Source organism: Panthera onca, chromosome E1 (assembly GCF_046562875.1).
Source record: "Panthera onca isolate mPanOnc1 chromosome E1, mPanOnc1 haplotype 2, whole genome shotgun sequence".
In the NCBI taxonomy this organism is placed as follows: Eukaryota; Metazoa; Chordata; class Mammalia; order Carnivora; family Felidae; genus Panthera; species Panthera onca.
This window is the reverse complement of record NC_138352.1, coordinates 30,599,357-30,627,140: the sequence shown is the minus strand read 5'-3', so window position 1 is coordinate 30,627,140 and position 27,784 is coordinate 30,599,357. Positions and strand designations below refer to the sequence as shown.

The window sequence follows — 27,784 nt, the reverse complement described above, 5'->3', positions numbered from 1 at the left end:
AGGAGAGTCTGATTTTGTCCCCCATTTTATGGATGAGGAAATGAAGTATAGACAGGCTATGTTACCTGCCCAAGGACAGTGACAACCATACTAGTCTTGTCTGAAGCTTCCTAAAGCTTGTATTGAGCTTTAACTGCTCTGAGGTTTGTGTCTTATTTGGCAGATTTTCATGGCTCCAGAGTGACAGGGCTCTTGCACCCTCAATTCTCCTTCTCTAAGCCTACCTAGCTCCACAACTTGCCCAAAGGAGCACAACATATACATTTATTGGCATGGTTTTATCTGAGCCAAACCTGCGCTGAGTGGTTCTACTAAGACTCAAGAAATGGCAGCAGACACAAGACCTTAGGGTTGAGCACTGCTGCCATCAGCCTGGTTTTCTGGGTGGTATTTTGCCAACAAGGTGTTCTTGAATCTATGTAATGATGTATCCATTAAAACTCTTTGTAAGTAGATCACGTTTCAGTGATGAATTCTGGGAGGGGGCACGTACCCCAAGCTCAGGTCTGATGGGAACAAGAGGCAGTGCAGCAAAGTGCTAGGGGCCACACCAGCACGTGGGTGGGCCAAGTGGGCTGGGCCCCAGGTCATCAATGGCTGCAGTTCTTTAGCGTCACCACCAGGGGGGGCACATTGACTTAAACTCAGCCCTTGACCCTGGCAATGTGATCCTCATTTATTTTCTTCATCCATCTGGGTCCCTCATGGATTTGAAGCCAAACTTTCTGGTACAGCTAGAAACCAGCAAACTGTCGTGTGCTAATAAAAGCCTGATTACCCAAATCAGGAACCGTCAGCCCCTCATTTCTGGGAGGACCCAAGTAGGAATAAGCAGAGCTAGTTCCGGCCCCAGAGAAGGTGGTTAAAGCACCATCGCGAGTACCTGTAACCCACCCAAGGACAGTGCCAACTCTACCGGTCTTATCTTGGGATTGCTAAATCTTGTGTGGATTTTTAACTTCCTGACTTTTGTGTCTTGCTTCCCAGATTTTAAACGGCTTCAGGGATCCGGATACAAATGGCAAACAGCAGACTTAGAAGAAAACTACTTTCCTTTCTGCATTTGGTCTGTGCATTAGTGTCACCAGGTACCCACCTGAGTCAGTTCCCATGGAGGGCAGGGCTCTGTGAGAGGGGACAGCGCACTCCAGAAGTGGATGGAGCTGGCCATCTAAGCTGGGGAGGGATGAGGCATCCACTCAGCACCCGACAGCTGAGCCCCGCTCTGCAGAGCTGGGACCCAGGGTGGGTACTGGCAACAAGACAGAGAAGAGATTGGAGGGTCAGGAGCATGGGCAGAGAATAGAGGCAGGAGAGGAGACCCAGACGGGCCCAGCAGACACCCCGCTCCATAAATTTGGGCTGATAGCTGAAGCTCTGGGTCCTTATCCCCAAAATGGGTGAAAGCACCTGCCCTGCCTGCTTTATGAGGCTTTTCTGGGGATTAATAAGAATACTGGATGTGAATGAATGGTCTCTGTGAGCTGGTAAAGCTCTAGGCAAGCATGAGGGGTTACTGTGCTCATCATTTCAGAAGAGAACCGCATCTGCTGATTGTTGAGCTATCTCCGGCCATTAGCTCGAGGTTGTGACTAATTGTTTTTTAATGAAAAAAAAACAAGATTTGCTTAATGTTTCATGAGTCACACAGTGAACATCTCTAAACCCAGAATCTCTCAATTTCAAAGATGGGCTATCTGTCCATCTAATTGTGGCTGAGAGGTCAGGTGCAAACCACCCTCTTCCTTGAAGCCCCACCAAGCACTAGCAAACCACAGCAAGTGAGTAGGATGAATAAGATGGGTCTCTGACCTCGAGAAGGCCAGGACACATGAGGAAAAACTGCTAGGCTCTCTCTGACGCTTTACTGGGTGGGGCATGCTGTAACAGGCACAAGCCAGGAGCCAACAGGCCATGCCAACAGCAAACACTGAGTTGGGTCCCAGATGCCAGCTGCAATTATAATCCAGTCACAGATATGCTTCCAGGGAGACTGTGCAGCAGGAAGATAGCATCTGAGCTGGGCCTTGGACAAGGTATTGTGTTCTTCCCTGGGAGAAGGACATTCAAACATGGGCATCAGCCCAAGATTAAGGAGAAGGGCAGGGCAGAGAACACCTAAGAGGAAGCCTACCCTCAAGCAGCTTTCAGTCAGTTGAGAAGAATAAAGAACATGAAAGCCACATAAACATTATATGCATCTAGGCATAGTCAAGGGCCAAAAGAAGGGTATGTGTGGCAGGCTCTGCCCCCACATTGGTTCAGGCCTACTGTCTCTCACAAGCTGTTTTCTAGGCCCCTCCAATTGGGCCCCCACCTCCTGTAACACCCATTCTCCACTCTAAAGTCCCCATGGCTGACAGTTACACTCCTAAAGCTCATGAAGTCTGTCCTCCACTCTGCTGCCCACAGGAGAAAGTCTAAACCCCTCAGTCTGGCATCTAGGACCCTTCACAGTTTGGCCAACACGTCCAGCCACAAGTTCTATCACACCCTTTCATAAGCCCCGTGACCAAGTTACACCAGACAGTTCATCACACCCTGCTCATGCCGGTCACTTTCATGTGAATACACCTGCTCTCTCAGCCTACAATGCTAAAGAAAATGGGCTCTGGGGTTGAATCTTAGAGTTGTGATCTTAGGTAGGTTACTTAACTTGTGTCTCGGTTTCTTCATCTGAGAAATGAAGATAATAGTACCCACCTTCTAGGGTTACCATATAGATCAAATAGGTCCAAACAAGTATAGATTAGCTCTTACTACATAGCTCAAAAAATGTTAACTGCTGTTGGTATTGATGGACTGAAACTCTCCAAGGTTTAGCTTAATGTCACTTACATAAAGAATGAATTGTTCCTTCTTCTGCACACATGTGTTAATCTGTCCTAGTGTTGGCAATTTAGCCCTGTCCTGACAGAACACCCAGCTCCTAGTGGGTGCTCAATAAATGTCTGGGTCTGTGCTGGGTGCAGCTGAGACTTCTTAGACACAGTCTCTACTGTGGTTGTAGTGGTCAGGATAAACTAAGTTATGCTGTGGCAACAACCCCAAATCTCAGTGGCTTCAAACATCAAAGGTTTATTTCTCAGTCACATTTCATGTTGCACATTTGTTGGTGAGGGTTCTACACCATAGTGCCCTAACATGGAACACAGGCTGACAGAGCCTCCATTCTCTAGGACACCACCAGTCACTCCTGGCAAAGGGAACGGAGTGTGGAAAATCACACACTGGCTCCTAAGGGCCTCTGCTTAGAAGTAGAACACTTCTGGTCACATTTTGCTGGCCGAAGCAAATCTGGGGAGAAAGTGCAAGTCTACCACCTGCTCGTAAGATCAGGATATGGGCAAACAGTCCTAAAGGCCAGTTCCTCATCTGAGGATCACACTGGTATCAAACACTTACTGGTACCTCCAGGGAATGACGGCAAAAGCAGTGAGTGGTTTATGATTTCAGGCTGAAGAAATGAGGCCCTGGAAGCTGTGCTCAACCCCACTGCAGAGGCTCCAGGCCTGTGCAATAAAAACAGTAACAGAGCTTTTAGCTGGCAAGCTTGGACTGCACAAGGCTCGGCCCTCAGAGATAGAGTGGACATGTGGAAAGGGAACAGAGAGTTCCAGCACCGCACTGGGCACTGGTATGGGCTACCTGGCCTTCCATCCAGTTCCTAATCTTACATTTACAGGCTCCATCCATAGCACTGTGAGAATACAAGACAGGCTGCCTCCCAGGAGTCAGAGGGCCAACTCCTCCTGATGGACAGGCTATCTGTTATCCTTTGGCCTATCCCAAGTTGACCTCTCTCACAGGCTTTCCATAGGGGCTCCAGAATAATGGTGTCAACTCATCTTGGCTGAGAGAAAACTCACATGACTTTCCCGAGTGATCTTCAGCTATTTGTCCTGGTACAATCATGGAGCAGGTGGGGTTTTCTGCAGAACAACCTACAAATGATCCTTATGTCCAACCTGCCAAACCAAGCCCTACAGCTATGCCATAATTTACAGTGTTCCCAAAGCAGACAGGGGTGTCTTATTAAAGGGACAAAGCTCTGAAAGAATGAGCTTTAGTATCTGAAATCCAATCAGCATGGCAAGGCAGATTAATCTAAGAGCTCAGACAACCACATAATTCATAAAGTGACCTTTACAAAGAAACAACATGGCCACTTCCCAAACTCATAGTTGCCTAGGAGTCTCAGAGTCAGGCCTGCCTGAACCTTGGGATCACTCTTAGGAGTCTGGAACTAGATGCAGGAATGACAGCCTTTTCCTGGAGCCATTCCATGGTCATCCCTACCAACTACAGAAAGGTTTAAGATGCTCTGGGACCCCCACATGGATGCTGACTCTAGTGGGATGTTTCTGCAGGCCAGAAACACATGGTAGGCCAGCAAGGCCGACACCAAGAGAAAGAAAATCTAGGGCCTGCAGGATAAGGGGTCCTCTCTGATTAAACTGACCATCCTCTCTGACAGGAGTATGCCCAGCTGCATCCCTTCCCTTGGGAAGGCCTCCCAAGAATGTGCAGGAGAAAAATACACTGCTGCCCAGACACACCTCCGAAAAAGGGTCCTGCCTGGTCAGACTATTGGGAACAATGTGCTTGAATGGTGGGGCCACATAGCATCCGTCCCCCTTGCTGGTCATGCCACCCACCTTTCCTTCCCTGTTCTGTGCCTTCGAGCCAGTTGTGTTAAGGATCTGGAGCAGCTCCAGTGCAGCAGGCTGTCCTTGGAGGGGAAGTGCATGGTGAGAAGGCAGCATGGATCCCTGCATCTTCATCTCAGCCAGTCTGCTTTACTGCCCTGGGCGACCCCCTGCCTCAGCTATAACCAGCTGTGGCCAAGGGAGAACAAGAGTGAGAAAGGGACCTCAGGGTCACATGGGACAATCCAGTAGGGAAGGACTTTTCCAACAGTGCATGGGACCCAAGCCTGGGTTTCATGTCCTTTTAAAAACAATCCAAAAAGCTGGATTGGGGGGGGGGGGGTCTTCTTTTCTTACTTTGAGCGCACAGTCACCAGACTTTTTGGTGCCTAAAGTCCATATTTATTTTCTGTTTGTCTACAGGTGAGTCATAGATGAGCCTGCTGACCGGGATGCTGGGGTACTGTTCCTTTTCTTTCTCTCTCTCTTCTCTTCACCATATTTATATTTGGGACCAGTTCCCAGGTGAGTCTCTTTTGGAAAGTACTGATTTGGGATCCAGTTGATGAGTCCTGGCTGCATTATTAGAGTATGCCCTGAAGGTAGGTTCTTGGTCAAGATGGTGCCCTGAGAACAAGCTTTGCTTAAAAGCTGCCCACAGGGGCACCTGGGTGGCTCAGTCGGTTAAGCAGCCAACTTCAGCTCGGGTCATGATCTCGCGGTCCGTGAGTTCAAGCCCCGCGTCAGGCTCTGTGCTGACAGCTCAGAGCCTGGAGCCTGTTTCGGATTCTGTCTCCCTGTCTCTGACCCTCCCCCATTCATGCTCTGTCTCACTCTGTCTCAAAAATAAATAAACGTTAAAAAAAAAAAAAAAAAAAATTTAAAAAAAAAAAAAAAAGCTGCCCACAAACGTGTCCAGGAAAAGGATGACCCCAAGGTCATGTGAGAATCGCTAATTAGATAAAATTTGCAAGTCCTTTGGCCAAAGAATGTATTAAGACTCCTTCTGGTTAAGGTTCCTCCGGAGCATGACCAGAGCTGCCCCCACAGCTGCGTCCACATCCTGCCCAAAGGACACTGGGAAAGGGAACGCCCTCTGCACCTCCTGCTTCAGAACCTCGTTCCTGGACAGCGCACTCCCACTGCCAATCACCCGCTCCACACCCCACTCCTTGAGCTGTTGAAATGGAAGCATGGAGTGCAGGTTTTGAACAATGCCTCGGCACAGGGCCCGGGTCACATGACCCAGGGAGAGGTCAGAGGAGGAGATTCTGGTCACTGAGGCCAGTTGGTCCGGCAGGTGCCTCTCGCCCCACACCGTTGGAGTGATAGTTAGGCAGGTGTCTCTCTGCTGTGCAGCTGCCTGGATCATGCACGAATATACAGTGGGTTCTTCGACCTCCAGACCTTCCAGGAACAGAAAAGACCTGTGTGAGTTCATGCACCCCACCTGTTGCTGCAGGCTGAGACAGTTTGGAATTCCCAGAGGGCAGGGATAGATCTACTTGCTGCTTCTCACTGAGGCTAGATGTTTCCTGGCTCAGGGACTCACATAGTCTGGCTAGCTGTGCTCTGCCCCAGACCCCAGACTAGACTTAAAGGAGAGATCTCATAAGTGTTGCTGTAAGCGCTAACCATCCTACAACTAATCATCCTACAACAATGCTCCCAAGGAGGACAAATGAATACACAGATCAAAAAGCATCGTCATGGGGCACCTGGGTGGCTCAGTCTTAAGCATCCAACTCATGATTTTGGCTCAGGTCATGATCTCATGGTTTGTGAGTTCAAGCCCCACATGGGACTCAGCTTGGGATTCTCTCTCTCCCTGTCTCTCTGCCCCTCCCCCACTTTCTCTCTCCCAAAAATAAACTTAAAAAAAAAAAAAAAAGCATCATCACAGCTGCTACTAGACTTATTAGCAGTGTCATAGAAACCCCAGGATCACAGTGCTGATCACAATCCAGCCCAGCCTCAGCAGAGGTTGAAAACCACCAGTCTAGACCAATGCTTCTCACATTTGAATATGTATATGAATCACTTAGGGATCTTATTAAAATGCAGTTTCTGACTCAGTATGGCTGGGGCAGGCCTTAAGATTCTGTATTTGTTATTCACTTCTAAAAGCCAGTACTGCTGGCCCAAGGACCACGCTTTTGAAGTAGAATCACCTGAGGAACTTCTATAAAATGCCTGCCCCATCCCACCCCACAGCCAAATCACCAGCATTCTACAGGCAGGATGAAGACATCAGCATTGTTTTAAAAACTCCACAAGCATGGGCACCTGGGTGGCTCAGTTGGTTAAGCGTCCGACTCTTGATTTCAGCTCAAGTCATGATCTCCTGGTCATGAAATTGAGCCCAGTGTCAGTTCCACACTGCCCATGGAGCCTACTTGGGATTCTCTCTGTCTCTCTCTGCTCCTTCCCGGGCAGTGCTAAGTAAATAAATAAACCTTAGAAAAAAATTTTTTTAGAGAGCTTGGGTGGCTCAGTCAGTTAAGTGTCCAACTTTGGCTCAGGTCATGATCTCACAGTTCGTGGGTTCGAGCCCCGCGTCAGGCTGTATGCTGACAGCTCAGAGCCTGGAGCCTGCTTCAGATTCTGTGTCTCCCTCTCTCTCTGCCCCTCCCCCACGCATGCTCTGTCTCTCTCTCAAGAATGAATAAATGTTTTAAAAAAAATTTTTTTTAAAGAAAATTAAAAAAAAACAACTTTTTTTTAATTCCACAAGTGGTTCCAGTGTGCAGGCCAGTGCTGACAGCCACCACCCCAGAGTCGCCATGGAGTCTCATTGGCAGCACATTTAACTTGTACAAATTCAACCATAGACACTCAGGAATGAAACAAAGAGGGAGAGAGAAATAATTAAATATTATAGCCAAAATGTGATCAGCAGGACTTTGGTTAAATATGTCAGAATGGGGACACCTGGCTGCCTCGGTCAGTAGAACATGCGACTCTTGATCTCAGGGTTGTGAGTTCAAGCACCACGTTGGGCATGGAGCCTACTTTAAACAAACAAAAAAAAACCCAGAATAAATGTCTTTCCTCTCCCTCTAAAAATTCTACTAAAATCTCAGAAAAATCATGTGCTTGGTGAATAACCTAGCATGTGTGTACAAGTGTATAAATATGTAGGACCGAGTCCTTGGAAGAGAACTTCTGGTTCAAAAGTTATGCACATCATACTTGCCCCTTAGAAGCAGGCCTGGTTTACACCAGCACTGCAATATGCAGGAGGGATTACCTCTCCATATCCTAGGAAACACAGTGTGTTAGAAACTTCTAAAAGAATAGATGAAGAATATAAAACCATGAAACTGATGGGAAGAAAAGGAAGGGAGATGAAATAGAAAAAAACAGATCAATCAAGTAGAAAGCAGAGAGGGGCGCCCAGCTGGCTCAGTCAGAGGAGCATGTGACTCTTGATCTCGGGGTCATGAGTTTGAGCCCCAGGTTGGGTGTAGAAATTACTTAAATAAATAAAAACTTTAAAAAAAAGAAAGAAAGAAAACAGAGAGACTAAGGAGATGGGATGATGAAATGCAATGTGGTATCCTGAAGTAGATCATGGAACAGAAAAACGACATGAGTGGAAAACTTTCAAAAGAAAAGAAAGTCTATAGTTAAAAAGAAAAAAAAAACAATGAACCATGTGCTTGTATATCCTTAATAATGTTAAGAAAATGTTAAAATAAAGTGTTCTTCCTCACTGGGAAACACTTGGGCCACAACCCCAGCCTTGAGGAGCACCTGAAGGAAGGTCTATACCAGCTGGAGACTGGAAAGACCCGGCTTCTAGCCCTGTTTCTGCATCCCTTGGCTTACCACCTCATCAGAATCTAAATACTGAGTTGCCACATGTTCACATCATGGGCTTAGAAACACAGACCATCGGAACTGAAAAAACACAGAAGGGGAAAGGACTTGCCAAGGCCACATAATGACTTAGGACAGAGCTGAGAACTGAGGCCACTCTCCTGGGTAGCACCACCACACAAGCATTTGTATCACACTTATTATGCGCCAGACATCATTCTAAGCGCTTTGCAGTATAACTCATTTGATCCTTGCTGTCCTCTGAGGTAGGTACTAGCACCTCTTTTCAGATGAGGAAAGTGAAGAACAGACGGGATAAGGAACCTGCCCAAGGGCACAAGGAAGTGGTGGGGCTGGGATTCAAACCCAGGCCACCTGGCTCCAGAGTCCCTGCTCTAAACCACAGGAGGGTGGAACTGCCTGTTTTCCAACTTCTGGAAAACAATGCAAACCTAGGGTATTCTGAATAGAGAGAGAGAGTTTAATTTTTACACCTTATGCTTTAATATTTCCATTTCTGGTTAACAGATGTGATGTCTTTTATCTGAATAAACCTGTTGTATTTGCATCTATATACTTTTTAATCAAATGGCACAGTGTAGAAATTTCATAAAAGGTTAAGCTACCTATAATACTAACCTTCAAAGTACTCAGTTTCATGAAAATAAGAACCATGAAAATGCAAAAGACTTTTCTTCTTGAAAAGATCTTACAGAGAAATCAAGTATTACCATCTCTTTCAGGGGTAAAAATAACAGTCACTTCCGTATAAAGAGAAATACCAGTCAATAATTGATAGAGTCATCCAGTTAAACCAGTATCTAAATATAGGGCTTGCCTGAAGGTTCTGATGACTGGTTCTTGAAAACCTTTTCTGATGCAAGGCAAGACAAAATCCGAGTTCTGTTCTTTTAATGAAACATTCCTGAGGGGATCCGAGCCAAGGGGGCAGAATTCCCCTGAAATCCTGACATCCCTGGGCAGCCTGAGAGAGGACTGACACGGGTCAGTGACGCTTGTCTACACAACCAGTATGAGCTTCCTATGGGCTCCCTGCTGCTCTGCCTCACTTTGTTACTATGCTGAAAGTTCCCCAGAATGACCTGATTCAGAGCTCCTACAGGTGGACCAGTGCACCTGATGAACACGATTTCCCCAGATCTGCATGGCTGACCAGAAATTTCATTTCTACCTTAAGTGCTTGGAAAGGGAACCTCTTCTGAAAGAAGGAGGTTGCAGGTTTCCCTGCAAATGAAGAGCAGAGAGAGGTCTGATCGGTTCTATCCTGAAGAAAGCAGGAGGGCATCAGAGTTTCCAGGGATCCTTCTAAGAAAGGGAGTCAGGAACTACTTGCCAGGAATAAGTGCTATGAGGATTTTATAATACTGTCAAATACCATCCACATTTGATCATTTTATTTTCAGCTGTCTGAAGTCATTAGAAGGAAGACTTCAAATGCAAGGGACCCAGAGACTACTTGACAGAGAAGGTGACCAAGTGGGGCAGGGGAGAGCTAAGACACTATTATGATATTCCATAGTCAAGGTTAGGGGAGAAGATGCCCCCTCAAAAAAAAACCATAGGTGATGGCAGCTCAGAAGATGAGAGGAAGGAAGGCTATACATCCAGATCCCTAAGGAAGGAAGGAATGTGTTGGAGCCTGGCTGGGTCTGACACATGAATCTAGAAGCTTAAATAACACACTCAGCAGCAAGACACTGCTACATAGAAAGGACAAGCAGGAACACATCACTGTATGGGCAACACCTTACCTAGATCGGCCATCCACTGTACCAGCATGTGGACAAACGCGGCCAGCACATTGCCCCCATTGAGCGACGCTGCCACCGCCAGGTAGGTCCTGTCAAAGTATGGGAAGTAGGTGACTGGAGCTGTTGGGTCTGGAGTCTGTGCCGGCTGGAATCCTGGAGGCATGGAGGTTGCCAACTGAACAGAGGTGCTGATGTTGAGAACTAGGGTCCAAAGAAAGCAGAAGTTAGGCCTGTCAGGCTGACCCAGAGGTCACAAGTCACAAAAGGGCAAGGGGGAGAGTGTGTTGGTACACAAATTCTTTGGTACTCCTCCTTTCAGGATGTAGAGCCTAATTCCTGCGCACCCCCCCCCCCCCCCCGCCATCACAACCCCCTGAGTGTGGGCTGGACTCGGTGACTTGCTTCTAGTGAAGAGAATAAAGCAGAAGTGACCATGTGTGACTTTGGAGACCAGGTCATAAAAAGGCACTGCAGCTTCTGTGTTGGATCACTTCTTCTGGGGAAAGGCAGGCACCATGTCATGAGCAGCCCTGTGCAGAAGCCCATGTGGCAAAAAACTGAGGCCTCCTGCCAAGAACCACATGAATGAGCTAAGAAGTAGATCCGCCAAGCTTGGTCAAGCCTTTGGATGACCGCAGTCCCAGGGGGCCAACAGCTTGATTGCAGTTTCATGAGAGACCTTGAGCCAAACCATCCAGCCACATGCAGATGCCTGACTCTCAGAAACTTTGAGAGATAATAAATGTTTGCTGTTTTAGGCCACTGAATATTGGGGTGATTTGTTACGCAGCAATAGAGAAATATTTGCAGGGAGAAAGAGCTCAGCCCAAGTATTTAACTCTCTGGTGAGGCTTCATTCATTTTTGGCAAGCACCACCTCCTTCCCATTTCCATGGCTCTCTTAACCTTCCTCTACCAGTGGGGGAAAAGGTCCCAGACCCAGCACGTAGGGGATGATTTTCTCCTCTGGATTGAGGCCAGGGCCTGTGGACTGTTCTAGGAGTCTCTTCTCTTCCACTTCTCACAAGACTTGGCCAAAAAGCCTGTGCTTCTCAGTCTATTGGGGTCTGAAATAACTGAGGTCAACGTTTAACTTTCCCATCTAGTGGGGGTTTGGAAGCAAGGAGACCAGAAACAAATCGCAGAAAGTCAATATCCTTTACCTTCTGCCACATCAAGCCTTTCCCCGTGACTCTTTACCAGAAGCAACATGCCCTCTACCTGTCCCCCGAAGTGGAGGTGTCAAGGATGGAGGCCAACCAACCTTGCCCTTAGACACAGCACAACTGACTACAGCCAGCAGCCACAATCTGGAACCAGAGACTACAGCCAGCTCACTGAAGAGGGAGCCTAATTCTTAGCTTCTTCCCACTTGACTAGCCCCTCACTTACTATGTAGGACACACATTTACATCCAGGCACAGGAGAGCCCTCTGTTGAGGGAACAGCCTATGATTTAAAAACCACCAGAGTAGTAAGAAAGAACCAAGCTCTTTACAGGCACCAGCCCACTGTGTCACCATAACCACCCCATGAGAAAGGTGTTGTCACCCTCATTTTAGATGATGACAAGGGCTCAGGAAGAAAAGCCACCTGCCTAAGGCCACACCAGAAGAAGGAGAGGGGCTAAATTCTAACCCAGGCCTGGGGACTGACTCCAAAGCCCACATGAGTTCCCTGACATTCACACTTTGAGATGAAATGATACAAGGCAAGAGCTGGTGTATTGGGAAAATTAAAAGCCACAGAACAAACTTAACATATTCCCAGAGCATTGATTTTAGATGAAAATTTGGGAGAAAAGAAGGTTTTGAAAAACTTCTGACCTTAAAAGACTTTATCACATGTAAGTGCCAATAAAATGGGCAGAATTTCACTTTTCCCTCTCAGCTAATCTTGAATGAGGAATTGCTACCCCAAACAAAACAATAACAGTCCTTGAAATGTTATTTCTTAGGAATACCACAAAATAGGGGTGCCTGGGTGGCTCAGTCGGTTAAGCGTCTGACTTCCACTCAAGTCATGATCTCATGGTTTGTGGGCTTGAGCCCTGCCTCTCGGGCTCTGTACTGACAGCTCAGAGCCCGGAGCCTGCTTCAGATTCTGTGTCTCCCCCTCTCTCTCTGTCCCTCCCCTGCTCGTGCTCTGTCTCTCTCTCAAAAATAAATAAACATTAGAAAGAAAGAAAGAAAGAAAGAAAGAAAGAAAGAAGAAAGAGAAAGAAAGAAAGAAAGAAAAAGAGAAAAGAAAAGAAAAGAAAAGAAAAGAAAAGAAAAGAAAAGAAAAGAAATGAAATGAAATAGGAAAAAACTACATAGAGAAGGCTGGTCAGACTTTTTAAAGTCAGGGTTGAAGTGTAATAGTTCTATCTGATGGATGAAAGAAGACGTGACTACAAAGAGAATTCAGGTAAGATGAATGAATTCTCCATTCCCCTTAGTAACAAGGAGGGGCTCCCAGAGTGGACTCACTTGGCCAAGCTGCCATGAGGGTCAAATGAAACCACCATCCTGCAACCACCTAGCTTGGGCAGGCAGGCCCCAATTCTCCCCCTAGCCCGGGGAGGGGCAAACAACAGCCCACAGGCCATACCCACTCAGCCATGTGTTTTTGTATGGTCTGAGAGCTAAGAATGGCTTTCACTTTTTTTTAAAATAATAGCTTTATTGAGATATAATTCACATCAATTCACCATAAAAAACAACTTTTTAAAGGGTATAATTCAGTGGTTTTTAGTATATTCACAGTTGTGCAACCATCACCACTATCTAATTTTAAAACATTTTTATCACTCCAAAAAGAAACTGTACCCATCAGCAATCACTGCTTCCCCCGGCCCCTGGCAACCATTCATCTGCTGTCTGTCTCTATGGATTTGCCTGTTCTAGACTTTTCACAGGAATGGAAACATACGATACACGGCCTTTTGGAACTGGTTTCTTTCATTCCTCCCTTTCACTCCCATGTTGTGGCATTTCAGCTGTGTGGATATAGCACACTTTCTAAATGCATTTATCAGTTGGTGGGAGTTTGGATTATTTCTACTTTTTGAATTATAAGTTGTTATGAACAATGCTGCTAGGGACATCTGGGTGAAGTGTGGACACTTGTTTGTGTGGACACGTGCTTCCAGTTCTCTTCAGCGTGTGCACCTGGGAGTGGAATTGCTGGGTCATGTTTAACTTTTAAGGAACTGCCAGGCTGTTTTCCAAAGGGGCTGCAGCATTTTACAATCATAGTGGCATGTTCTTACATTTTTAAATGGTTGAAAAGAAATCAAAAGGAGAAGAAAATTTCATGACACGTGAAAATTCTGTGGAATTCACATTTCAGTGTCTATAAATGAAGTTTTATTAGAACACAGCAGCACCCATTCATTTATGTATTGGCTATGGCTGCTTTCAGGCTCTAACAGCAGAGTTACATAGTTATGATAGAAACGACATGGCTTACAAAGCCTAATATATTTATTATCCGATCCTTTACAGGAAAAGTCGACCAAGCTCTGCCCTAGACTGCAGCCTCCATCTCACTGTGACTCTCTTACACTGAATACAGAAAAGACTCTGCACTTCTAATCAGATGAGATGGAACTTTCATTGAGAAACACAATAACAAAAACCCTAATCTACTAATCTATTTTCTTGGTCATGGAGTTACACAGCAATCAGCCAGCTAGAAACAGTCATTTCCCTTACCTGGCCATGGAAAGGAAAAGCACAGACTGTGGTCAGGGACAGAACTTGCCCTATAGGATTGCAAGCTCCCAGGGGAGGGGCTTCAGAACCTGTAGGAATGAGGCTGTTTTTCATGTTTACAGAATAACGATCAACAGGATGCCGAGGCTTTGGTACATGTTCCCCTTGTACCCTCACACAGACCTGGAGCTTAGAAGGCACCAGTAGAAGTCTGAGGAAGGAAAAGAAGAAAGACTTACCCGCATCTGTCCTTTGGGCCATACAGGAATAGACGGAGGCCTGTAAATCACCCAAGGCCACGCCCACCCGCGTCCCCTTTGGGACTCCAAACCAGGCACGGGAAGTTCTGCCCGCCAAGCTGCCGGCCTCAGCGATGTCTGGGAGCAGGTGGATGGGAAAGCCTGAGGTCCTCAATCTGCAATCCAAAAATGGACAGTGTATTTACCTGGTGCTGGGTTTTTTTGGTCTTTGTTGTTTCCAGGAAACTCAACAAAGGAAAGCACTAGAGGATAACACATACGGGAAGGGAGGGTAGAATCCAGTGTTTTCAGAGAGGGCCTCTTTGGCTTTTTTTAAAACCATGAGAAGTAGACTTGTATTTCTTAAAGAATGAACACTGGCTTTCAAAAGCTTAGGATTAGCCTTCCAGGAAAGAAAACAACCAGTGTAAGCAGGGGTGATCAGGAAGGATTACACAAGAGCCAGATATCATCCCCACTCAGCCTCCTATGTTTGAAGGGAACACAAATACTCTGCAAAGGGAGATAGAGTTCCAACACAAAGTCACAATCAGTTAGCACAGGCCAAACCAAAGTCAAATCCATCAGTCTCCTCAATACCAAACGCATTCATCACTCGGGGTTAGTGAACACGGGCTGTCAATTTTATAAAACATGCTGGAAAGTCCTTTACCTGAACTACCAGGTGCTTTTTGTTTTATTACAGAGCTCAGAATTTGGACCCTGAAGGAAGTGAACTTATAGGGCACTGGATTTCTGGATCTGAAAAGGCAAAAGATTGCTTAAAAAGAACTTTTAAAAGACATCTCTCAAGACTGCTACTTCCATTTTTTAACTTTATTTTAAACTTTATTACAGTGAAAGTTATTCTTTGAAATCTATAGGCTAGGGCTGAGTCACAGAGAACTGGGGAAGCCAACCTAGGTCTGGGCAATTGTGGAAGAGCAGGACAGCATGGCGTACAGGGTAATCCCCTGCAAGGGTTCGCTGACAGCTAGGCCCACCCATGCCTGGTGACTGAAACAGGCTGAAGGACATTGGAACTTGATTCCTGGCCTCTTGGAATCCTCCACTCTTCTTGAATGGGAAAGTCCCACTGAAGCTCTCGCATTAGAGATTCTGACCTTTAGCCTGGAGCCGGCCTGCAAGGATATACTCACATCTCCAAGTTCCAGCTTTGGCTCTGAGTGTTGAAATATCCCCAGCTAGCAGCATTCTGGTCGCACATCAGGGATCTTGGCAAGCCACACAACATGGCAACCACATAGTCATGGATGGTGCCCACTGCATCATAGGACTTCAGGAACTCTGGGCTAGTTTTCATATCAAAAACAATTCAACATGGTCTAATAGCAACTTGAAAGCATGCACCATACCTAGCTGCAGGCAGTAGACTAGACATGGCATAGCCGGGTGGCAACCAGCACCCCACAAACAGCTCCCTGACAAGTAAACCTCCCGGGGTGAGGACCTCCCAGCCACTCAAAACACAGCTGGCTGGGGTCAGCCTTAGGGGAGTGGTCTCAGGGGAGAACGCTTGGGAAAACCGGACATTGGCCGTTCTCAGCAGCCCTGACCCTACCATTAACTCAGCACGTGACCCTTGGCAAGTCCCTTGTCCTCTCTGCCCCTTTCTTTCCGCCCCTGGTTAGAATCAGATAACCAAAACTTCTGAGAAATGAAGCAGCTCTGGACCAAGTCTAGGTCCTGTGACCACACTCTGTGCCAGGCCACCTCACTGAGGAACACTCCAGCATGTGGAGTGATGCTGACCAGCTGGAGGTATAGCCCTCTGGCCACTCTCATTTCCCCGGAAACCCAGAATCCAATTCAAAAACAGTTGTCCGTACCTATTCTTCGAAAGCCAGAAGATGGTTGCACAGCCAAACCCTGAGGCCACACTGAGATGGGACTCCGGCCGGGGCAAAGAAGCCAGGAACTCGCTGCTACACCGGCCATCCTGCCATGTGACCAGGTGGCTCACAGCTCTGGGCTCAAACACGGGGGAGGCCCCTCCCTCTGTCCATTCACAGCCTGAAACAAAGGAGATTACCAAACACAGAGAAAAGAGCCACTGACCAGCAGCAGCATGTCCGTGAGACCATTCTGCTAGTGAGGTTAAAGCACAGCTTTATCACCCCTGATAATGCTTCACTCACACACCTGGGTTCTGATATAAGAGCACCTGGGTTTAATACCTGGCTCCATCACCAATGGCTGTGTGGCCCTGGGCAAGTCACCTACTCCCTCCATTTATCCCACTTCTTCTATATTCCTTTTTATTCATTTTTTACAGTTGATATTATATCCCCTTTCACCCTGTAAGGAAAGAAACTTAGCACACTCTCAAGTCCCCTAGTCTCCATCCTTCCAACTCTTACCATGAGGATACTACCTAGACTGGATTCTGGATGATGATGGATATATTTTCTCTTTGACTTTGATCTTAGCTAACTGATTTTTAGGCATCAAACTTTATTCAGGAATCTAGCCATCTTTACTTCATTTATGTCATTTATCTCTTGAAATCTTCTGGATCTTTCTCTGCTCTTATTTAAATTGCTCAAAACTAGTTTCAGTATAGTTCGTTCTGTGGCAAAGCATCTAAAGGCCTATATGGCTCTGAATATCTTTTCATATCCTCATACTTGAAGGACAGTTGTAATATTCCAGGTCCTAAGTTCCTTTTCTTCAATACTTAAAAACACTTTGTAGATTTGTGATAGATTGCCACAAATTCCTTGCTACTCCTCCCATTAAGGGGCAAAATCTAAATCCTCTTTCCTTGAATCTAGACTGGACTTGATGATTTGCTTGACCAAGAGAATGTGGGGGTAGTGACATCCTAGGACCCCCAAAGCTAGGTCATAGAAGTCTTGCGGCTCCCACCAGAGCCTTTTGGAGCACTCACTCTGGGGAAAGCCAGCCACCATGTAAGAAGTCCCACTACCTGGGGCACTTGGGTGGCTCAGTCAGTTAAGCATCTGACTCTTGATTTCGGCTCAGGTCATGGTCTCATGGTTCATGACATTGAGCCCCACATCGGGCTCCATGCTGACAATGTGGAGCCTACTTGGAATTCTCTCTCTCTGCCCCTCCCCCCACCAAAATAAATAAATAAACTTAAGAAAAAAAAAAAAGAAGTCCTAAGGCCACCATGCTGGAGAAACTACATGGAGAAGTCACATGTAGGCATCTAGAGGCCATCCTCCAGGCTGACTCCAGCCTTCCAGCCTTCCCTACCAAGGCATCAAGCATTGAGTAGAGCCACTCTTGAACCCTCCAGACCAATCTGTCCACTACACAAATACTTCCAAGCAACCTCCATCAACTCCGTGTACAGTAGCTCTATCTGATATGCAGAAGTAAATTGTACAAGATATAATAAAATGTTTGCTGTTTTAAGTAACTGAGTTTGGAGGTAGTTTGCTATACACCAGTAGGTAACCAAAATACTATTCCATTGCACTTTTACATAGAATGTTGCTATTGAAAAATGTCTAGTCAATCTGCTTGTAATTCTTTTATATAGGATCTGGTCTTTCACTGTGTACGCTTTTGGTATTTTCTTTGTCTGAAATCCTTGAAAGTTCACTATATCTGGCTGTGAGGTTTTCCTTCTCTCCCTTCTTTGACATTCTATGCACCCCTTCAGTCTGGTGCATATTATTTTGTCAATTATGGTAAATTTTCTCCGTTAGTTCTTCAAATATTTCCTCCTCTACCACTTTTATTTTTCCTTTTCTAGATCTCCTATTATTCAGATGCTAGTGTTTCTATTTGTATCTTCAATATCTCTTACCTTTTCTTTTATATTTTCTACTTCTTTGTCCTTTTCTTCTTCCTTCTGAGAGATTTTCTAAATTTGCATCTTTTATTTTCATATTTGTCCTGAAGTTCTATCCATTTTGTTATTAATCCTGTCTATTACATTCTTTATTTCAACCATTATATTTTTTCAGACCTAATAATTCTCCTTGGTCCTTTTTATGTTTTCTTGCTAATATTCTCCTTTCATACATTTTAGTAGGTATGTCAAGCTAATTTTAAATTAGACCGTTCTAACAGTTGTTTCTCAAAGAATCTCCATCAAATCACCTGGCACAATGTTTTTCTTGTGAAACAGCTGTGCTCTTCAAATGTCTTATTGTCCTGGCCCATGAACTCATTTTGTGCTGGGACTATTGGCTACTCTGTCAGTCAGTGTAAATGGGCCAGATCTCCATCCCTGCCAGCCTCCAAGGGGCTGGAAAGGATGAATGAATCCTGGGGTAAATCTGCAGCTAATCCATCCCACCGTGCAAAACATCTCCTCAGGTCAGTACTTCCACTCTGCCTCCCAGGAAAAAACAATGTTTTGAGGATCCTTAGATTACAATGTCACCAGCCCTGGGATTTGGAAAGAGACTCCTGCTTTTCTCCACTGCCTTGATTTTATTCCTGAAGACACCTGAGCTGCTGAGGGTATGCGGACAATGCTGCTTGTCCCACAGCCATGGCAGTCCAGGGGACCAGCTGTTCCCCTCCTGATTTATCCTCTCACAGGCAAGGCTGGTTGCCTCTTGCCCCAGACCCAAGCCACTGTCAACCCACACATCCCAAATCAAAGCAGCCCCATCACCCCAGGCTCTCTCACAATGTTCTCCCCTTTCCTTGGTGTTTTTCTCTTATGATTCCTCTAAAACTGACCTTGGCAGAGACAGCCAGCTGTCAAACTAGTTCAGCATCTTGGTGGCAACTATATCCAGAAGCCCAGAGGTAAAGGACACTTATAATTCTTTCCTGGGTCCTGGTAGCTCTTCCTGCCATGTGTCAACTTCACTCTCAGACTAGTGGCAAGGGGAAGGATTAGAGTTAGGGTTAGGGTATGTAGTGTGTGTTGTGTGTGTAGGGTTGTAAGTATTAAATGAGTTAACACATGTAAAGCATTTAGAACAGTACCTGACACAGTCAGTACTCAATTAATGTTAGTGATGATAATGGTGATGCAAATGAATCTTTACCTTCTAAACTCTGTCTGTGGTCTAAGATTTGCAGCAGCCTTCAAGAAAGACAATACACATCCCTACATATGTTTTGTTTTCTCCTCTTCTCATATAAGGAATATATCTCACACTTCCACAGAATATAAATACAACCACTGTAGCAGAATGGGAAAAGAATCTTGAGTGCCAGCTGAGAAAGGTTATCAGTAACAAGAACATTCCGGATCTAATGGACAGAGATGAGAATTTGTTCTCCATATGTCCTGAGATGGCCTCCAGATGAGAACAATGCCTACCATAAAGCAAAGCAGGGCAAAGCCTCACATGCAGCTATTTTGTGGCTATGTCTGATCTCAGGCCCCAGATTTGGGAGCCAAAATCATTACATTTTCCTATAAATTTTTTTCATTAAGAACCAAAGAAAGAAACTTAACTGCCTCTCCCCTCTTTGTTCCAGACCATGAAACATCCATTTGTTCATTCATATGTGGGTGATTGAATGACATGTTTATTAAGTATCTAATATGTATTAGGCACGGGTTCTAGTCCCTGAGAATGCAGCAATCAACAAGAAAAAGTCACTACTGTCATGAAGCTTCTACGCTAGGTATATAGAATATACACAAGCAAGTATATAATATCTGATACTTTTCATTGCTGTAGAAATGTGAGCCATAAGAATGTCTGGGGAGGGGGCGCCTGGGTGGCTCAGTTGGTTAAGCATCTGACTTTGGCTCAGGTCATGTTCTCACGGTTTGTGAGTTCAAGCCCCGCATCAGGCTCTGTGCTGACAGCTGGGAGCCGGGAGCCTGGAGCCTGGAGCCTGCTTCGGATTCTGTGTCTCCCCCTCTCTCTGCTCCTACCCTGCTCTCTGTCTCTGTCTCTCTCAAAAATAAATAAACATTAAAAAAAATTTTTTTTTAAAAGAATGTCTGGGGATACATGCTGCAGGTAGATGGGTCAGGGCAAAGGCTCTGAGACAGCTTGTCAAACTCTGGTTGGTATCCCCAGCCAGTAACCAGAAGAGCAGGGAGGTGCCTTACAGATCATGCACCTGAAGTGTATGAAGTTTCACTTGGGGTAGGGGTCAGGGCAAAGCAGTGCACCTCCACAACTACATACTGTATTTGTACCTACACTTAAAGCTGGAATTCTTTTTTTAAAAACATATATTTCTTACTTTTTAAAAATTCTTTTATTTTTAAATAAAAAAAGAGAAAGAGAGAGCAAGTGAGTGGGAGAGGGGCAGAGAGAGGGAGAGAAAGAGAGAGGGTGGCAGGAGGGAGAAGGCTCCATGCTCAGTGCAATGGAGTCCCATGACCCTGGGATCATGACCTGAACCAAAACCAAGAGTCAGATGCTCAACTGACTGACCCACCCAGGTGTCCCTAAAGTTGGGATTCTTATTCCAGCCCTAAAGCCGGATTTCTACAGCTTTTTTTCAACCCCTTTATCTGCTTCCAAAACTCTTTGATCCTTTAAAAAAAATTTTTTTGACTAAGTTTTATTTTGTTTGTATGAGAAAACAAATATGGAATCCTTACTATGTACCAGGTATTCTTCAAAGCACTTCAAAAATAATTCATTTAATCTATATAACAGCCTTATAATATAGGCATGATAATTCTTCCCTTTTTACAAGAAAAATGAAGCAGAGAGAAGTTAAGAAAAATTTGCCAAAGGTCACATAGCTATTAAATGGTAGAACCAAGATTCAAATCCACTCTGTTTCAGAATTTGGTCTGATATTTGTTAACTTTTTTCTTTCTTCCTTCTCTCTCTCTCTCTCTCTCTCTCTCTCTCTCTCGGCAAAGAATTGATATATTTTTAATTTTTTAATTACAGAAGTGACAAGTGAATGCATTCTCGGTATGAGATGTTCAGCTATTACAGATAAAGCCAGAGGTCCGCTTATACCCCTACCTGAGTCCTGGCCCCACTCCTGTCCCTGTTAGCACTTGTGGGGAACTATCTCAAGTTTTCACACTCACACAACATATTTTGTTTGGCTTGATTGACTTTATTTTGTTTTTGTCTATTTTTTTTTTTTTTAAGCAAACAGCATTGTACTATATTTCTTCTTCTAGGGGTTGTTTTTAACATCCAGCAAATGTTCTAGAGGCCTTTCCATGTGAGTGTATGTGAATGCACCTTATTCTTTTTGACTACACTGCATATCCTCCTGCAGCCTGGGCATACCACCATTTATGCATCCATTCCCCAGAGCTTAAACGCCAGTTTTCGCTACCATAACAAGGTAATGAACGACCGTGATTACACCTCCTTATGCACATACATGGTAAAGTAATTTTCCTGAGCAGATACCAAGTAGCAAAGCTGCTGAGTCACAGCAGCCCCCTTGTTTGGAACAGGCCCCCGCCAAACTGCCCTCCAAACCACCATGCTAATTTATACTACCACCGGCCATATTTAAAAATATCAATTTTCCACCCCATTTCCCAACCTTGACATTTTCAGACTTTGATTTCTTACAACTCAGTGGGTGGAAATGATTTCTCATTGTTGTTTTCATCTGCCCTGCCCTAATTACTAATGACATTGAGCCTCTTTTTATATGCTTATTAGCCACTTGTATTTCCTCTTCTAGGAACTGCCTATAGGTATCCTTTGCCCATTTTCCACAGGACCATTTGTCCTTTCTCTGTCCTTATTTCTTTATATGTACCCATATTATTCACACAAGCAAACATTTTCTCCCAGTCAGCCGCTTGCCTTTTAGCTTGGTCTTATCATGCCCACTTCTCTCCTGCTATTACTGACCCTCGAAATGGAGTCTACAGGCATAACCACAGGCCTCTCAGAAGACACTCTCACTATTTTTCCTCTCCCTGCTGGCTGGCCTGTGCCCTCATGGAAGCAATTAGCTCTCTGCTCGGCTTACTGGTGCCTGTCTGTGTTGACTGCCTTGAGTGTGCCCTGGAAGGTGAGGGCTTCGTCTGCTAGTTTCTACGTCTCCCGTGGGGTCAAGTACTGAGCCTTATTCACTGTAGGTACTGAAGCTAAACTGATTTATGGCCACCATTAAAAACACAATGTCTTGATCCCAAGTACGATTTCACTCAACTCTGCTAAGCAAGTATTACCATCGTCAAATAGTGGTTTCCCTCCTTCCCAGAAGCAGAAAACAAAGCAAGGAGGCATGTGGGCTGACTCAATGAAATATTAAGCAGCTCTCTCCAACAATGTGGGCAATGGTTTGTGTGGTTGTTACAGAGTCCAGGAAATGGGCAGAAAGGGAGGCAGATGACCAGACCACAATCATTAGATCTCTGCTGTCCTCTTTGGGACAGGTTTTAGTATTAAAAGGACATTTATTCTCGTTAATGCAAAATTAAGGAGTTTAAAAAGTTTTTACAACCTAGACTCCCTCTGAGAGGTCAGCTCTAACATCCTAATTGGCCTTCTCCTCCTGCTACTGATTGGAGCCAAGCAGCTCCTGTGGTCCCAGCCAGCCTGACAACAGGCAGATGAGGAAGAGGGAAGAAGCAAGAGGTCCTACACTGGCTTCTACAGTCACCCAGCCCCTCCTGGGAACTGATCAAAGGATGCATCACTAGACACCAGTCATGCTGCTGAGAAGCAGGTCACCACTCATTTGGCCCCGGGGAACTGGAATCACTGACTCTCCAGGCAAAAAGGGGTGAATCTGGTGTTCAAATCCCCTTAACTACAGCCCCCAAAGTAGCCATCCATCCTCTACTTAAAATACCTACAGTAGGGGGTGCCTGGGTGGCTCAGTCTGCTAAATGTCTGACTCTTGATTTCAGGTCAGGTCATGATCTCCCGGTTCGTGAGATCAAGCCCTGAATCCAGCTCTACACTGACAGTGCAGAGCCTGCTTAGGTTTCTCTCTCTCTCCCTCTCTCTCTGCCCCTCCCCAGCTCGTGCATGCTCTCTCTCTCTCTCAAAATAAATTTTTTAAACCTTAATAAAAAAAACCCTGCAGTAAAGTAGCTGGGTAATGGGTGTGTGTTGGTCCATAATACTCCCTACTTTTATGTCTGTATAGAACTTTTTAGTTAAAAAAGTTTTTTAATGCTTGCTGTAATAGGAGCTCATAATATCCTAATCCTTCCTCAGACATTCTGTTGGGAAGTTCCTGGCTTCATTGAACTGTTGCACCCTCGTGCAGCTTTGGTTCTCCAAGAGGCCTTTAAAAGCTTAGTGTCTGAAGTCACACCAACCTGGGTTCAAAAGCTGGAGTCCCCACTTGCTGCCATATGAGCCCAGGCATATTAACTTCAGAACCTCCACTTCTCATCTGCACAATGGGGACAATAATGTAACCTATATCATGAAGATGTCAGGAATGTTCAATGTGATCATGCAGGTAACATCCTTAGCCCAACATCTGGCATGTAAATTACTCATCATTATTTTGCTGGCTTAATAAGTCTCTTCCTAGAGGCCAAAAAGAACAGGTCACCTGCACTGTGGCATTTAAGATATAAGGCAACCAACTAAATAATTCTTAGCACTTGAGCCCATAAAAAGGACAAGCCCTGGAATTCAAAAATCACAAATGTCTGTGATTATGACAAACAAACAAAAATTATGCCCAAATTCAAAAGTATTTCCACTGTGTCTTGGCATCTCCTATAACCACACTAATCTCTTAGTTGTCTACTTTGATGCTCTGAGACCCTGACACAAAAGAGAAAGCTGTGGAAAATCCACTCCACTGAATCCTACAGAGAATCAGAGACAAGTCACTCTTTTCCCTCACCCTGCTGATGGACGGTGTGTGAGTGGACAGTTCACTTACTCATTACACATTTGTACAAGATAGGAGGTACACAACATACAGGACGTACACAAAATACAAGAGACAATATGTGCCATTCCATTCCTACTGCAGGGTGACCCGATCCTTCAGAGAGAGCCTTCCTGCAGCACTTTGCTGTTCCACAGTGGTTGCTAGAAGCACATGATCATCCCTGGAGCCCAGCGTACCTTGGCCTGTTTTCCAAAACATGACTCCATGCATCTGTCCTGATACTCCAATGCCACAGACTTCCTGGAGCAACTGCTGAGGAAGGGCAGCAAGGCACTCATTTAGGGCTTGGATGATTCTGCTTACATCCTGCTCCCGCCCCTGGAAACAGAACAGGACGCGTCAGGCAGTGGCACACAGACAGGAGGGGGGGGGGGGGGGAGGAGGGAAGGGCAGAGGCCCCAAGGGATTTCCTGGGTAGCGGCTGCCCAGCTAATTCCACTGGGGTCACTTCCAGGACCTGCTGACTAGGCTCACGGATGACATGTGGGACTGAGGGTTCTCCACCACCTCCAGCAGCACCTAGAGTAGGAATGTGGTGGACGAGATTCCACTCCCTCCCCGCACAGGTGAGGTGCTGGGGCAGATGAGGTTCCAAAATGGCTAAGACTCTGCCCTCTACTGTGGGCAAGTCTGAGCTGAGAAAAGCACTGCCTCTGCCCTATAGGAACTGACAGTCTAACATTAAGGATAGGAAAACACAAGACCAAGATGTAAGGAGAAATTAAGGGTCTATCTCAAGGGACACAGAGGATTGGGATAAGGGCAGGATGGAACACAGCAGGAAGGAACCTGGAAGGAAAGGTGTAGCCAGGAAAGGCCTCGTGGACAAGCCCTAGTGTTTGCTTCTACTTGGGACTTTAGTTCATCCATCTGACAAACATTTCCTCAGTGCCTTTAGGGCCAGGCCTTAGACTTGGAAACAAAACACCAACGGGGCGGGGAGGGGGGGGGGCGGGGCGGAGGGGCAGGGGCGCACCTGGGTGGTTCAGTCAGTTAACTGTCCAACTCTTGATTTTGGCTCAGGTCATGATCTCACGGTTCCTGAGATCAAGCCCTGCATCAGGCTCTGTGCTGACAGCGTAAAGCCCACATGGGATTATCTTTCTCCCTTTCTCTCTGCCCCTCCCTGGCTCTCACACACGAGCCTTCACCCTGGGCCACTTGCGCACGTGTTTTCTCTCTCTCAAAATAAATAAATAAACTTACCAAAAAAAAAAAAAAAAAAAAAAAGAATAAAACATCCACTAGAGGAGGCAGGCAAGAAGAAAGCCCAGAGAATACCTGGGCACAGCAACAGTGAGATGGTCCATGCAAGGGTGTGGTGGGAAATGAGGCTATAAAAGAGAGGCTGAGCCCAATGGCAGACCTTGAGCCCCAGAGTAAGGGGCTCCTCCTAAAGCCAATGGGGAGCCCTTGGGGCTTTCTGAATGGGACAGTATCATCATCAGAGCAGTGTTTTCAGAATATTAATTAGGCAATGAGATAAGGTACCCAGAACGAGACTGATAGTATAGAAAGATTTTTAGGGGTGGAAATGAGATTCAAGAAAGTCAGGACCATCTTCTCCTGATTTGCCTTTTCCCCTGATTTGCCTCCTTACAAACTTGTCTAGGCAAAATAACCTTGAAAAACAAAGTCATGAGAGTTAAGAACATAATCAAATAGCATGCTAATATCTCTGGGTCCAGTGGTCTTAAGAGACAAGAATATGAATAGAATGCAGGATTTGAAAAAAGTTAGAGATGTCTGGAATCAGATGGGAAAACACATTTAGGGATCTTAGAGATAATGAAATGCCAAATCCAATCAAGCAGTACATCCAGATGGGTGGGAGGTAGAAACTAATATAACTTCAAAAGTAGGTGACTCACACCAAAAAATTTAGGTTTCCATGACCATCTCTTCTTCTAAATTATGAAGTCTCTGTTAAAGGCTAGAAATCAGACTCCAAGATCCCATCCCATCCCAGGAGATGCCTCTAATCAGTAAGAAGTCTCAGTAAGCTAAGGAGGCCACCAAAATATATAGACTTGGAAAAGCAACCCAGATGACAGAACTGCTTCCTTGATCAAGAATTAAACATGCATGTTTAAAAGAGTCATACCTATGTGATTAACATTTGTGCTTAAGGAAATCTGAGCGTTTGGTATTTTAGGTAAATTTATATGTTTAAGAGAATTTGGCCTAGGTTACCTCCGCAACTCCAAGTTAAAATGTGAAATTGAGTAACTGATCTAGATTTGTAATTATAAGTTCAAATCTCATTACTGTATATTTATAAAAGGATTTTAAACATATAAGAGCATTTAAAGTTTATGTAGTTATCCATTTAACTTATTAGATTTATAAGAATTATTTAAGTATTCTGAAAAGCTGTGGGTCAGGCAACTACAGTACCTAAATATATATATAGATAGATAGGTTTATAAATATATATAAATATAAATATATATAATATTTATAAATTTATAAATTTATTTATAAAAAATATAAATATAAATCTATATATAGATAAATATACATTTATCTAGTGTATATAGTGTATCTTAGTTATACACTAGATAAATATATATTTACCTATATATATAAATATATATATTTATATACTGTATAACTAAGATACTTAACTGAAATAGCATTAAGTATTATTCAAAGGCCCTCAAAAATGATAGTGACATGTTAGACTTATATATGGAACCAGCTTTATAACCTAAATTTAAAAGTTTAAGAACTAGGGTTCTGAATTTAGTAAATTGAATACTTACTTTGATTTCAACCAAAGTGCAATGTTTCTGGCACACAAAAATCACCTCAAGGTATAATAAGCTTAACAACTAGAAGGACCCCTGGAAAACTCAGAAGAGAAATGTGGCTCCGTTCTTAATAAACGTCTGGTCTCTGGGGAACTGAGAAAGCTTCCGGTCTTGGAAAAGCATCTGAAGACTGAGCCCTCAAGCCCCAGGCTATCCTGCCCAGGGCAGAACACAGCCCTCCCCCTCCTTGGGACAGACCCCTCACTTGTCCGTCAGCCTGCTGGCCTTGGGCAGGGGCAGTTCCAGGCTCCAAACAAGCGTGAACAAAGAAACAGAAAAAAAGGAAGGTGAGGATGAGTAGAATGGGGAAAAGAGTGCAGAGGGAACACAAATCATTTTCCTGAGGAGGCAGCCCCAGACCCTAAAGAGACTGTATATGGAAGAGACTACAGCAGAACTGGCTGGGCAGTGAGAGCCCAGCAGAGAGGAGGTGCATGGCTGGCACTGAATTGAGATGTGTTGCAAGTGTAAAATACATACCAGACTTCAGATTTAGTATGAAAAATGCACAATACCTTATTAATAAATTTATATTCATTATTATATATTGAAATGATAGTTTGTTGGATACAGGGAGCTAAATAAAATATGCAGTTAAAATTAATTTCAGCTGTTACTTTTTACTTTAATACTAGAGAACTGGAAATTCCAGGTGTGGGTCAGCTTCATAGCTAGAGTTTCTACAGGACAGTGCTAGTTTAAAGAGTTCCCACATGGCCAGCTGGTATATCAACCCAGGACAGAGGAGCCACTGTTTAAAATGGGCCCACTGGTGTGTGAGTTGTGTGGGTGGGACGGTGAAGGAGGGAAATGGGCCAGGTGGGAGCGAAGACAAGGAGGCAGTCAGTGTTCAGCAATTAGTTCGAGTTTCAGTGGTGAGTATGATGAGGGAGCAGCTCTCGAACAATGGGCATACCCACAAGGTAACAGGAAAGGCGCTGCCTCCATTTCTTGGTTCAGACTATCAATCACTCTATCCAGATCAAATCCTAGAACTTTAGATTTGAG

The 27,784-nt window shown here is 44.9% G+C and overlaps 2 protein-coding genes across 12 annotated transcripts in view; both read right to left on the bottom strand.

The window, feature by feature from the left end:
* Positions 1–5,427, bottom strand: part of TRPV1 (transient receptor potential cation channel subfamily V member 1) — a 37,617-nt gene extending 32,190 nt beyond the window's left edge. Inside the window, exons 1-3 of one of the 9 annotated variants that reach the window (XM_078437607.2) lie at positions 4,659–5,426; positions 3,870–3,944; positions 1,097–3,512 (exon numbers count right to left, since the gene is read on the bottom strand). The gene's annotated coding sequence lies outside the window, so the exon portion shown is untranslated. Of the gene's footprint in view, positions 1–1,096 lie in introns of all 9 variants that reach the window. The other 8 variants (XM_078437605.2, XM_078437606.2, XM_078437608.2 and 5 more) reach the window with 8 other exon arrangements.
* Positions 5,428–5,623: 196 nt separating this feature from the next.
* SHPK (sedoheptulokinase) overlaps positions 5,624–27,784 on the bottom strand; it is a 25,358-nt gene continuing 3,197 nt past the window's right edge. For all 3 annotated transcript variants that reach the window (XM_081791192.1, XM_060647005.1, XM_060647004.2), the window contains exons 2-7: positions 24,140–24,281; positions 16,031–16,214; positions 15,341–15,493; positions 14,181–14,356; positions 10,244–10,444; positions 5,624–6,056 (exon numbers count right to left, since the gene is read on the bottom strand). In XM_081791192.1, coding sequence (XP_081647318.1) covers positions 5,644–6,056; positions 10,244–10,444; positions 14,181–14,356; positions 15,341–15,493; positions 16,031–16,214; positions 24,140–24,173 — 1,161 coding nt within the window. In that variant the 5' untranslated portion in view covers positions 24,174–24,281 and the 3' untranslated portion in view covers positions 5,624–5,643. The remainder of the gene's footprint in view (positions 6,057–10,243; positions 10,445–14,180; positions 14,357–15,340; positions 15,494–16,030; positions 16,215–24,139; positions 24,282–27,784) is intronic.